Below are 13,864 nucleotides of genomic sequence, written 5' to 3'. Positions count from 1 at the left end.
GGTGTCTGTCTCAGGAGACAATGAAAGTGTGTGCTTTCATGTATGACAGCTAACTGTTAAGAGAGTTATAGAGTGGGCCATGGCCAATGCAAGAGAGATGAAGGCGTCTGGTTCTGCTGCTGCAAATGCACCATGGTGTTTGTCCTTTCTGCGCTCTTCCTTGGTAGTGCCTCCTGCTCTGGTCACTGCTGTGGATACAGGACCTGACTGTCAGTCTCCATGCACTGCGATCATCTGCAAGGAATTCCCACAAGGCCAGGTTGATGCTTGCAGCCTTCATGCCATGTTTGCAGACATCTTTGCAATGCAGAGTTGTTCCGGGGCCTGAAGCCAGCTCCCCGTAGAGCAGAGGCTCTTGGGCCTCTTCCATTCTGACAAAATCCTTATTTTATTTTATTTCTAAAAAGTATCCCAGGAAAACTCATAGCTATAAGCAAATAAATGCAAACAGACGGCGTGTTTGGAAACCATTTATACACTTTTTTTTCAGAACTGAACCTCCATGTAAGTATGTGTCTTTGGCCCAACCACGTATGAAGGATCCCCGCGCAACCCCTCTACACATTTTAGTATCTCGCGGACGCACTCCTGCGCTCTGCTACGGACGTCAGCGCGCAGGGCCGGCTGGAGCGTCGTTGCTAGGTGACGTCAGCGCGCCGGCCGACGCGCGGACGCGACAGCCGGTGTAGGAGGGGGGAGGGGGCCGCGCTCGAGCTCTCCAGCCCGGTAAGTGTGGCGGAGGGATGAGGGGGCTCGACTGGGCTGCCTGCGCCTGCGACGTCTCGCTCGGGCCTGCAGGTGGGTGGGTTGGGGGACGCTTGAGGGGCAGGGCCCGGTTTCCTTCCCCGCCCCCCCCGCCCCTCCGCCGGTCCGGTGCTTGGGGAAGTGGGGCGAGGTGGGAGCCTGCCCTTTCCCTGGGTCTTGGTGCGTTTCTCTCTATCGGGGTCGTTGGGAAAAGAGGCAGAGAAACGTAAGGCGGGATGTTGGGCGTCGGAGGCGCCGCCTGCCTTTCGCTAACGGCCCACGGTGGCCTCGCGACAAGATGGGCGGTGCGGGTGGGCGTGTGGGTGCACCTGGCGTTGCATGGGGTGGCGGGGCTGGCCCTGACTTTGCAGCCCTCCCCGCCCCCAGGGTACGGTGCAGGTCTTCCTGGACCCTTCAAGGCGTGGTGGGTGAGAAAGTATGCTTTTGAGGGTTTTCACAGGGACAGGCAGGCCTCTTATCTGAAGATGCTCTGGACTCCTGTCTTTTATGCCCAAACCTTTACTTTTTATTTTTAACAGGAATTAGGCACAGTTCAAGCTATACTAGCAGCCTGTAGCTGCTTTCTTAGGGTGTTGAGAAAAAAAAATAGCAGTAGGCTCCCAGGGTTTGACAAGGAAGGGCTTGCTTCTGCATAGCTGTGGGTAGGATTGCAGCCTTGACCCTTTTCCTTGCAGTTCATGCTAAGTAATGATAATGATTATAATATGTGCCACTCATCTGACTGGGTTGCCCCAGCCACTCTGGGCGACTCTCAACAAAAAATAGTACAGTGGTACTTTGGTTTGCAACCGTTTTGGATTACAATTCATTTTGGATTACAACCACATCAAACCCGGAAGTGCATGTCCCCTTTTTTTTTTGCATTACAGCCCATTTTGTTTTGGATTACAACCCCTTTTTTTGTATGCTTCATTGGCAAAAGCGCACCTTTGGTTACAACCTGTTTTGGTTTACAACCGGACCTCTGGAATGGATTATAGTTGTAAACCAAGGTACCACTGTAAAAGAAAAACACTGCAAGAATAGTGTTGTTCTTGGGTTGGGAATTGTATCTGTGCTAGTTGCTGGAGAGGCTTTTCTGTGGTGGCACCTGGACTTTGGAATGCTCTCTTCAGGGAGGTTTGACTGGCACCTTAGCTACAATCTTTTTGGCACAAGGTTAAGCCGTTTTTAATCAGCTGAACTTTTGGTTTTATATTACTTATTTTTATTTGCTATCTTTATATCCCACCTTTCCTCCAAGGAGCTCAAGACTGCATATAGGGTTCCTACTCCTCTCTGTTTTATCATTGTAACATCGCTGTGTGATAGGCGAGAGACTGATCCAGGGTATCTAGGTGATGCTCATAGCTGAGAGATGATGTGGACCGTTGGCTCCCCAGGTCTATAGCTTGTATGAAGATACTGTGGTGTCTTGTTATATTGGGTATTAATATTATTAATATTATTATTATTATTATTTTATTATTTTTACCCCACCCGACTGGATTTCCTCAGCCATATATAAAAACATAAAAACATTAAACATTAAAAAACTTCCCTATATATGGAACCTTTCCAAAGGTTGTAGAGCTACTTTTCTCATTGACATCTGATGGGAGGGCGTTCCACAGGGTGGGCACCACTACCGAGAAGGCCCTCTGCCTCGTCGCCTGTAACTTCGCTTCTCACAGTGAGGGAACTGCCAGGAGGCACTTGGTGCTGGATTTCAGTGTCCTGGCTGAATGACAGAGGTGGAGACACTCCTTCAGGTACATGGGGCTGAGGACGTTTAGGGCTTTAAAGGTCAGCACCAACATTTTGAATTGTGCTTATTGGAACCCATTGGATGGAGGGTGGTTAATATGTTGCATGCACAGATTCCTTCTTGCTTCTGTTGCCAACTTCAGTAGGGAGCAGGGCTTTTCTGCTTTTTCTATAGCTGTTTAGAAGTGCAGTGACAAATCAAGCTGTAAAAGTGAAACTAAATTAGGAGGGCAAGAAGGCAGTACATGCTTGAATTTGTTCCAGCTCATCTACACAATACTTAACTATGGTTTGGTATGTCAACACGACCATTGTAAGTAACTATACTACAAATTGTGCACAAATTGCTTCAGTCTGGATGTCTTGAAACTTCATCAGAGTAGTGAATTTGTAATTTTGTTGTTGTCATTACCTCCACCTGTCAGTGTTTTTATCTTGGAAATCGTAGATACTTACAATGTGGTGTTCCACTTTCCAAGTTGTGCAGAGATTTTAATTCTGAAAGCCACAATTTCAGATATTTTACGATTAGACCCAAAGTTACCAGTTGTAGAGCACCTGTGTAATTTTCATTAGAACCCAACTTTCATGTATTCCTGTTGTATATTTAGTGGCATCTACTTTGCGTCTGTTTCAGTTATTTGTACGGGTTTCTCGTTTTCCACATATAAGACTGATTTGTAATAATTTGATTATTATAATGGTTTCTGAATGGAGTTATTTACATAATTACCATTTTGAATCTCTTAATTGCTTGTCTTCCTTTTGTTGCATTTCAAACCAAGCTGTCTTGACAGTTTTTCATATGTATATATGTACACAGTGCATATGCACTTTTTGCCATAACGGAATTATCGTTGCATGCACTTTTTTATTTAGGTTTACAACTTGTGCCAGCTTAATGACTTGCATGAGGAAACAAACCAAACACTCCCTCCCCCTATATAAACTATAATCAATTTGATGTTTTTCTTGCTTTTCTTTACGTATTGTGCTTTTAGTCTGTATATTGCCTTGTGATATGGCAGACAATCTTACTCGGCTACAAGTGATCGCCAAAGAAAGAAAGAAGATATGAAAGTGTGGTTTATAAATATTTAAATTAAATAAATCAAAATTTTCTGACCCATTTATATTCCTGATCTCTAAATGGACATTTAAAAATAGCTATGCAGTGGTACCTCGGGTTACAGACACTTCAGGTTACAGACACTTCAGGTTACAAACTCCGCTAACCAACAAATAGTACCTCGGGTTAAGAACCTTGCTTCAGGATGAGAACAGAAATCATGTAGAGGTGGGCGGCGGCAGCGAGAGGCTCCATTAGCTAAAGTGGTGTCTCAGGTTAAGAACAGTTTCAAGTTAAGAACGGACCTCCAGAACGAATTAAGTTCTTAACCCGAGGTACCACTGTACACTCAAAGCAGTATTCATTGGTTCTTTCTCTGCTCATTTTATCCTCAAAGCAATCCTGTATAGACCTTTTTTTCACAATGCCGAACAACATAATAAATCCAGGTTAAGTACCTATGGTTTAACTTAACAATTGCATTTTGTACTGCCTGCATAGTGTGTTTTTGGCCTAATATCTTTAGTAAGGTAGATCAACATGATTCTTTCCAGGTGGCAGATACAGGCTTAAAACCAACAAGTGAGGTTAGGGTGGAGCTAGATTTGAACTAAGAACCTCTTCAGTTATTTTAGCCACTATGCTGCACGAACTCTCCATTTTGCAGTAACTTGATAGACTGAAGCAGACAAACAGGGCTTGGCAACTAAAATGAGTCAAGGAAACAAAAATGAAAGGGGACAGAAGTCTTCCAAAAGCGCCACTCCTTTTTATAGTATTGAGATTAAGTCACTGCAAAAAATACTTTTTGCACTTATAATTATAATACTTAGTTTTGTTTTGGTCTCTGGTACTCATCAGGTTCTTTTCAGACCAGGACACATGGCAATGCTTATGGTCTGAAGCTACAATAATCCCTATTGCTTTCCCAACTCAAGTTGTGTAGCTCTGGAACTCCCTTCTGCTCAGACAGCTACACTATCCTTGAGTAGTGCATCAGGTAGTGTTGGTGGCCCCTCCTTTTTTAAAAAAATAAAAAAAAATCATTTTTATTAGTTTTCCAATAAAAAAATCCAATTAACAAATCCATCAAATCATAATCCAATTAAAATAATAAAATAAAATAAAAAACAGTCAAATTACAATCCAGATTATTAATTATTAATTTTTTCGGGCTTCCCAAAGTCTGGACCTCTGAAGTATATCTCCAATATTTCCATTTCTGCCTTCTTCTTGTTCTCATATTTTCCACATTCCGATCTTGACACTTTAAAGATCCCCGTCCCTGGCTATGCGATTCTCATTCATGTCAAAAATCATATATCCTTTCATCCATCGGGTACAGCTTTATTTGTGTATATATATTTTTTCAACTGTCTTAATTACCAGCACAGCTTTTCCTGACTTCATTCCAATCTTCCAATCTGGGCTGTTGTCCAGGCCTGTTGTTTGAAGCTTAATGACGCAGTAACTCCCAAGTTGTTAATTGTAACTGTTCATGGTAATTTCCCAGTTTTAAATTGTTAAGCATACTGTTTGCAATATTGCAATGCAAATGAACTGTATTCCACAGATATAAGTCATTTGGCGATCAATCAGCTTTCCCGGAGACCACACAATCCCCTCCCCCGGGCCTTAGAAGGGGGGCTGCTAGTCATCCACTTAGCCTTCTCTCTCACTCATAATGAAGAAATTCTGCAAACAGATGCACTGTATGTTGTCCCAAATTGTTATCTCAAGTCATTATAAAGTCAGCTAGCAAGTATTTCCCACTTCCCTCGAAAAAGGGAGTATTTCTCATTTTTCCGTTCTGCGTCATACTAACGAGTGCCATCTTGTTTCTTCTTTTATCTTTATCAAGTCTAAGTAAAGCTGTGCAGTTGAATACTTAATTATAAATAGAAGTCCATCTGTACTCCGGTTTTTTGTTTGTTTGTTTAATAGGTTTCTTAATGAGGCTTGGCATAAAAAAACAATTGTAGGTATAGAAAAGTAGAAAAAGGAACGTACCAATCACCTCCGTAAATCCAAACACCATGATGAGATTCTCTTTGAAGTCCGAGCTTAAACACCAGGGACTATGCAATTCTGCAGATTTTTTCTCAGTCTTCTTCAGTCCAGACTACTGTATGTCTGTTTATTGTCCAAATCTAATGATTTTATCAAACAGATATTTCCGGCTTGTGAGAGTGACTTCGGAGAGTGCCAGACATGCCGTGCTCTGGGACCCAGCGTCCTGCCGCTTGCACCTTGGTGCCAGCTGCCAATCTCGGACGGTCTGCGGGTCTACGCGACAGTCCTCCCCCACCCTGGGGAGTCTGCCAGGGCTAATTACCCACATATCAACCCTGAATTACCAGCACGGCTGAGGTCCGATTGTGTGGGAGTCAGCCATTTCTCACCACCGGAAACAGGAAGCCCTGGTGGGCCCTCCTGAGACCTTGGGCAGCTGCCCAGTGCTGCTGACGTGCACCCCCACACCAACCCTGCCTTAGTCATGCACACACTTAAAATCCTCAGTTACACTAAGTCAGAGCTTTCCAAACTTTTCATGTTGGTGACACACTTTTTAGACATGCATCATTTTGTGACAGAGTAATTCAATTTTACTAGCAAACCGAAGGTTAAACTAACCCCTTTCCAGCCTTGGGAGGAGTGTGAGGAGTGTTTGCACGGCACACCTACACATTGCAGCTGACAAACTAATGTGTCGCGACACACAGATTGGAAAGCTGTGCTCTAAGTCACTTTCCTGTTGTTCAGTAGTTTATCCTGTAAGATTTGCTGTTCCTACTGGCTGACATGACACAACTTCTGTTCCACCAACACCTTTGGACAGCTCAACAGGAATCCGATTTAATTTTATTCTGTATATATGTGTATTTAAAATTCAATTTATTACGCTTATATATTTTCCTTCTCCCAAGGAACTCAAGGTATTTTGCACTGAGCTATTCATCTCAGCCTCAGAACTACCTGTGAGTTAGGGGGGAGGAATGCATGTTTGAGTGGTTGAGATAAACTGGATCAAGGTATCTGCTTCATGCCTTGAGTGGGAATTTAAATCCAGATCCAGATTAAAGATATCTTTATTGTCATTGTCCCCTTGCGGGAACAACGAAATTACTCATTCATTGTGCAACACTGTTTTTTTGTTATTAAAAATTTATATTCTGCCTTTTGAACCAGAAGATTTGGAAAGGTGACTCACAAATACACATTAAAACAACAAAAATGCATTAAACAAACACAGAATGAAAGCGAACTAATAATTCCTGAAATAAACAGCAGAAAAACTTACCAAAAGCAGCCAAGGCTTATGAAAAAGTGTCGCGTTAATTTGGCATCAATCTTCCTGGATAGAAGGGAGGAGTTGCACAGTCCTTTTGTCACAGTTGGAAAGACATGCAACATGCTTGATGTTTTAATTGTTTTTAGAGATGTAAGCCGCCCAGAGTGGCTGGGGAAACCCAGCTGGATGGGTGGGGTATTATTATTATTAGTAGTAATAGCAATAATAGTCATAAACTATCAATTAAACATTAAAAAATACACAACCAAATTGAACAATTTCCACATAAATTACATCAATATCTAAAATAAAGATACAAAAAACCAACAGCAGCAGCCCCCCCCCCACCACAACAACAGCAAAAAACCCAAACCCCTCACCCCAAGAATCTATTCAGCAGCTTCAACTTTTGCAGCTGGAATCAGTCCAGGCCCCATGCTCTCAGGCCAGGTGGGAAAAGGCCTGCAAAGCAGGGAACAGGTCTTCCAGTACCCTGTCTTGGGTAGCCCTCTCCTGAGATCTAGAGTTGGGCTCCTGGGGAAAATATAAAAGTAGGGGTGGGATACTTGTGGTTCTCCAACTGTTGTTGGATTTCAACTCTCAACAACCTTAGTCCGCTGGCCAGTGTTGGGAGGAAAAATGGGAGTTTTAGTCCAGCAACATTTGAAGAGCCACAGGTTTTCCTCCAGCAACATAGATGTGTGATTAAATTCAAAGGAAAGCTTCCCTGTGGCTTCCCGGCTTCCCTGTGGCTCATCCCAGTGAACATTCTGTGGTTGCATTCTGAACCATTTGTAGTTTTGAGAAATAGCAAGGCAGATTTAACAACAGTCAGATTGAAAAGTGGTTAAAAGATGAACGACCATGTATTGAGCTCTTGGCCCTAGTGAGTCTGGAAGTGGGCAGAGTTCACCTTCAAGTACTGTACTGGCATAGCTGCAAAGTTAGAGAACAGGGCAGAGCAGAGTATGTCTGGCTTTTCAGTAGCTCTTGAAATAGTTGACTCTAAAAATGTTTGATATATTTTGTATCACTTAGATTATTTTTCTGAAAATGGTTTCACCTGGTATTTTTAAAACCCCTATTACTGTTTTGCCTTTTATTTCTACCCTTGCAAGTGCAGGGGAAGCCAGAAACCTCATCTTCCACATGAGCAGTGGCTCTAGTTGCATGTATAATATAGTAAAAGCAATATTAAAAAGTTAAAATCTCTTGTTTTCACTCTCTCTCTCTCTCTCTCTCTCTCTCTCTCTCTCTCTCTCTCTCTCTCTCTCTCTCTCTCTCACACACACACACACACACACACACACACACACACACACACACACTTTTTGTGTAATGAAGAAATACAAGGTGTGAGAGAAAAATATTTAAATAGATATTCTGGATGTTCTGAAATTTTATAATTTATTTAAATGTGCATGGTACTCTATCCTCCCCAAAGTGGGTGCTAAAAATAAAAGCAGCTTCAAATTATGTACCGTATGGGTATCATGAACTGAGCGAAGTAGCTAAAGCATATGTTTTGCAAATGCCATGTCTCCCCTTGAGAAGTCTTTTAGGCTTTGCAAGTAAAGAGCAGAAGGTTTATCTTTCCACAAAAGCCTCTTCAGTCTGAAAGCACACTGGGCATTGATACTTTCCCGGGAGAGCTTTTCAAGGACTTAATAGTATATCTGTCTTATAAAACATGATTCGTTGAAAAGGCTTCCTATATTAATAATTGAAAATCACTGTGATCTCAGTTTTGGAGAGTTAATCAGGCTCCTATGAGAATAGGTCATAAATACTAATATTCTCGCTAATTATGGATGAAAACTTTGTGTAGATTTCAATATTTAATTTGAGCACTGCTATATGGTTCCTAATTGATCTGCCCTGGTTACAGAATCAATTTTAACTTGTACAGAGCATTATAATTAGTGAGTTGGCTGACTGTGTGGAAACCCTACAACATAATGATTTTCTTCTAATTTGCTTTATAAGGGCTTGTTTATTTGGAGCAATTAGATTGGCAGTGTTACATTCTGACATCTGCTTTCATTAAACCTGGGACTTTCTTGTAGCAAAACAGTGTTTGTATCAATCAGTCGATGAAAGGATGGTTCCATGTACATCACTTAACTTTAAAATAACTTTTAGAGGAGAGTCCCTCTTTCATATTATTTATGCTTTATTTTTATAGGTGTAGGATATATCACCCTCCTGCAAGATGAGTAACAGCCATCCACTCCGTCCTTACACAGCAGTAGGTGAAATAGACCATGTTCACATTCTGTCTGATCATGTTGGTGTTCTGATGAATGGGGAGGAGTACAGTGATGTTACCTTTATAGTGGAAAAGAAACGTTTTCCTGCACACAGAGTGATTCTGGCAGCGAGGTGCCAATATTTCAGGTGAGGTATAACTTCTTATCAGATATACTTAGAGCTTCTGGTTAAGCAAGATAAAATAGAAACTACTAGAAGTAAACTGATTTCATCTGCTCAGTGCATGTGAGCTTTCTGAACACCTATTATGGTACACTGTTTTTAACTGTGAGACAATACTTATATTAAGCTGTTATATCTTGACCTTCATTGCATAGGTATCCAAAATGGATGTTGGTTGTTAAAGACCTAAAATTCAGGATGTTCACACACTATACATGCTTTCCTCCAGGAAACATTGTTACTGTGAAGTGGGGTAAAATGTATGTACAACGTGAGATAGAATTATGTGGTTGGATGTGAGATTTCACATTTTATTTATTCCTTGCTTATCTTTTGAAATAGAGTTTTATGCTTTCTCCTACGGTTGTGAAAAGCAACTCTGTCTTCCTTTCAACCCACTCCACCTCCCAACATTTGCTTTGTGTTCTGCCTGGTGGTAGATGGAATTTAGGCAAGCAATTTGAAATTCTCTTACTGAACCTTAAACTAATCTCCTTTTGGGTAGGTGTGATTGCCTTAAGCATAATTTCTGGTTAAGTCCTTGAGAAAATTCCAGACAAATTTCTATTCATTATCTATTTTTAGAAAGATCTAAAATCTGATGCACAACATAGTAAGGTTATCTTAAAAGGAAATTTACATTGGATGAAATCCAGTGTTCCACGAGCAGACTTCTGCTTCCTCTCCTCCCCCTCCATATTGCAGATGTCATACACTCACCAAATCCACGCTGGAGTGTTCCCCAATACCACTGTGTGAGTAGAAGTCTGTTCTGCTCATGGGCAGCCACAGCTGGGTAGCACCCAATATTTTTTTCTGTGTGTGTATTTGAGCAGATATAGTTCTTAAGGTTGATTTCAACTGATGTTTTCTATTGATTGTTAGTGGAATGGCAGAATGTTACCTGAATAACTGCCTTTTCTGCATGGACTTGGCCAAACAAGTTCAGCATTCTTGGCGCATATCAGACACTTGCTTACTGATTGGCAGTAGTTAAGATGTCTGATAGACTCTCTCTGCTTTCAGTTGGTTTTTGAAAATATTTGGAGTTTGAATCTCCCTCCCAAAAATACTGTTGGTGGTTGATTACAGTAATCTCAAAATATATAGCTTAGAAGAAAATTAGCTCTACCTTCTCTCTTCCTCCACATAATCATACCGGTATGTATGATGATGTAAAATAGAATACAACAGCATACTCTGTTTACCTGTTCAGTTTTCAGCATACTGCTACTCTTATCAAAATCATATACAGTAAAATGAGTGACCAACTGATTTCTATGGGTAAAGTTCAGGAAAGCACTGCTGATAGCATAATGCTGTAGACTCCCAAGAACATCATGCTAAATAGATACTGCATCTTCCATTTGATGTTTTACCGGACACACTGTTGCACAGCTGCTGGATACCTATGTGTTGAATGAAAAAAAATGTTCACTTCTTTTGGTGCAGTTGCTTCTGATATAGGGTGGCAATGACCAGGGCCAGAATAATCCTGGTCAGGCCACGCAGGAGAGCAAGAAGAACTCCATTTTGTATATTCAATTCTAAATCTCTCTGCCTCTGATAGAAAGCAAACAGGCACAGCATGTTTGCACATCTAATGCAAAGATCTAACCACACACAGCACTTCTAAGAAATTCTAGCATAAACCACAAGAGCAAGAGGATGCAGCCCACCGCAAATTATAAGTAGAGCACAACCACAATTGTGCCTGTAAAATTCCACATAGACACGTGTATGAAGGTACCAGGTACATAACGCCACCTAGTAGAGTTGGGCGGGTGACTTTGCATCTTGGGGTGCTCTCTCTTGATTGGTTGATGAAGTACTGCAGAAAGGCTGATCTTCACTTCACTCTGTCAAAAAAGGTATAAAAGCACTCTGTGTATGCCCATGGGTCGGGCAGAATGAGAAACTCATTCTCACTGCCACCATTTATTGCAATAAATGTTTTAATAAATCTGTTTTATAATATGTACAACTGCCTGAGATTTCGTCTGGTCAATTTGGGAAGCCAATCATCCATATTACATTTCTGGTGTCCTTACATTTCTGGTGCCGTGCGTGACTCGGATGAGGGCATTTCCCTGAACCAGAGGCAGTCCCCTTTTGCCCCACTGGACAGGGCGCAGATTCCTAACGGCGCCTCTGGTCTGGTGCACACCGGCAGACTTTCTCCGGAGGATCAGAGGTGGCCCTTGAGTTTCCGTGCCCTGGACGAAGAGGCAAAAGGACCGAGGTTGGAAGGGAAGAACAGGAAAAGCCGGCTGGGGTAAGTAGAAAGGGAAAAGGTACCTTGAAGGGAATTGGCCCCCTTTAATGAGGGGAAGGGAGATCCTGATCACATCTCCAGCGTGTTGGTAGTACTCAGTTAATCAGAGGTCAACTGGGGAACCAGGCGCTTTGGGTAAGAGGCAAAGGGAGGAGGAAAATGTGTATGTTAGTAGTCAGTAGGGAGGAGGTCCCCTGACAAATAGACACTTAGGAAACAAGGAAAAACTGGGAGGTAGAGTGTGGTAAAGTGTCCAATGCATGGTATGTGTGGCAAAGTTTGCAGTGTGTGCTGTGAATGAGGGGATACTTTACAGGGCCATAAATGGGAGGAGTATGGTCAAGAGGAGGGAAAAATGTGATTTCCCTAGAATTCATGATAGATAAATTCAGAATGCTATAAAAGAAATTTAATTTACAAGTCCTGCCAACAACAAGTTCAGAGAAAAAAAAGGTGGTGGAAACCAGTATTCCCCCAAAGAGAAGAAAGGCATTGTGAGAAAGAAGATGAAGAGAAAGGCAGTGGTTAAACAGCAACAAATAATGGCTCAAGGACCAGTGAGGAACCAGAAGGGGTTCAAAGGTCACTGGTGAAGGTCAGTTGCTAGGGAAAGGAACCACTGGACCTTAAAGGACGGAGATGTCTCGGTCAATGTAAAAGAGGAAGGAAGAGTGTTCAGAGAAAGATGGGACAAGGGGGTCCCAGCAGAAGAGAGTTCATCGGTTTGGCAGGCATGGCAAGGAGCCATGGTCAAGGTGACTTAAGAGTTACCTGCATCTGGACTTTGTTATAAACATAGGCACCCAGTATTCTGTTTTTAAATATCCTTGAAACAGCACCAAAAAGCCAAAAGAAGCATCAGACTGATTTTATGCCTAAAAGGGCTGTACAAACAGACAGCGGATTGGTTCAGAAAAATCATCTCTGCAACCTTTAAAATGCTATTCACCACACTAGAAATGAGGCTACCGCCGCACAGGATACTGTCAAAATGCCAGTAACGGTGCTCAGAAAATGTTTTCATATGCTTCAGCTGGCTTCAAAAGAAAAGAAAAGAAAAAAATCATGTACTTAAGTAGTTCACAACGCAAGAGACAATAGATTTTATTTGAACAATTAACATCTTTTCCCAAGTCCTGTTGGAGCTGTGCAGATTTTAATTTTGGGGAAACTTACAAGAATGGGGGAAAAGAGACACTTGAGTCCTTCTAAAAGCAAACTATGTTTAAAGGGTTTTACCCTCCTACCTGCAACCCCATTTCATATGTTTTTGTGACAGCAACGTTGGAAAATTTGTAGAACTACATATTTTAATGAAATGAATGTTTATCAACTAAAGAATTCAGGATAAGGTAGAAGGAAGTTATACTGAATGGAGATTTGTGTGTAAAGACATTGTCTGTTTGAATCTAACACTACCATTGGAAGACAGGCTGCGAAAAATCTCAAGCAGTCTCTCAAACCTCCGGCAGAGATGTGTGGCGTAACCCCCCTTATTTGGTTACACAAGCGATTCTGCATGATTTGTATTTGCACAACTTGCTTTCTCCTGCAACCTGCACTTAGAGACTGTGGCTGTGCCTGGCTGGTGTTGCCATTTCGGACATTCTATTGTGTGACATTGTGTGACCAAGACCGTTGCTGTGAAAGTAGAGAGAAAAAGATGTTATGCTTTGGAGGTCCACGTTTCAGCTTACAAAAACACTACTGCTCTAAATGCTTTGACTTTAAAAATTTTTATATCTCACGGAAACAGCCCGTTGCTACAAAGCAGCTGTAAGTTTTTCTTCTTCTAGAAACCACAAGACTTTGCATAATTTGAAAAACAGGCTTCAGTATCCTAGCAGAACTCAGCCGTCGGCAGCTGGATGGGAGGCAAATACGGATTTAAAGGACCCCTCCTTAACCCTGCACATGCATGAAGTTCTGTGGAAGGAAAGAGAAACCACGGGGAGATCCTGAAAGATGGACCAGACGTGGAATCCTGTTGCAAGCCTTGTGAAATTCGGCAAAGACTGCTGTAAGGCACTGCTGCTATATCCCAGAGATGACTTCTCAACTAACTGCTGCTACATCCCAGAGATGACTTCTGTGTGCCAGACACACCTCAATGTCCAATACGTGGGACGCACTACCTCGGAGAGTTTGGTGGTGGACTAACCAGCAAGAAGTTCTAAAACAGCAGCGGCAGCTACAAGGACAATCTCTCTCTCCCCCCCCCTCCTTTGTTTTTTATCTACAGGAAATCACTCGAGCGAACAGCGTGTAGCCTTGCGGAGCCTGA

The 13,864-nt window shown here is 42.1% G+C and overlaps 1 protein-coding gene across 7 annotated transcripts in view; it reads left to right on the top strand.

The window, feature by feature from the left end:
• The first annotated feature begins 661 nt into the window (after positions 1–661).
• Positions 662–13,864, top strand: part of BTBD9 (BTB domain containing 9) — a 148,355-nt gene continuing 135,152 nt past the window's right edge. Inside the window, exons 1-2 of one of the 7 annotated variants that reach the window (XM_035108137.2) lie at positions 662–726; positions 9,058–9,269. In XM_035108137.2, coding sequence (XP_034964028.1) covers positions 9,085–9,269 — 185 coding nt within the window. In that variant the 5' untranslated portion in view covers positions 662–726; positions 9,058–9,084. Of the gene's footprint in view, positions 799–849; positions 971–2,254; positions 2,517–9,057; positions 9,270–9,313; positions 10,467–10,497 lie in introns of those variants that run through there. The other 6 variants (XM_035108138.2, XM_035108139.2, XM_060272952.1 and 3 more) reach the window with 6 other exon arrangements.

The sequence above is a fragment of the Zootoca vivipara genome, chromosome 3 (assembly GCF_963506605.1).
Source record: "Zootoca vivipara chromosome 3, rZooViv1.1, whole genome shotgun sequence".
Classification (NCBI taxonomy): domain Eukaryota; kingdom Metazoa; phylum Chordata; class Lepidosauria; order Squamata; family Lacertidae; genus Zootoca; species Zootoca vivipara.
The sequence above is the reverse complement of the archived record's forward strand: the minus strand, read 5'-3'. Positions and strand labels throughout refer to the sequence as shown.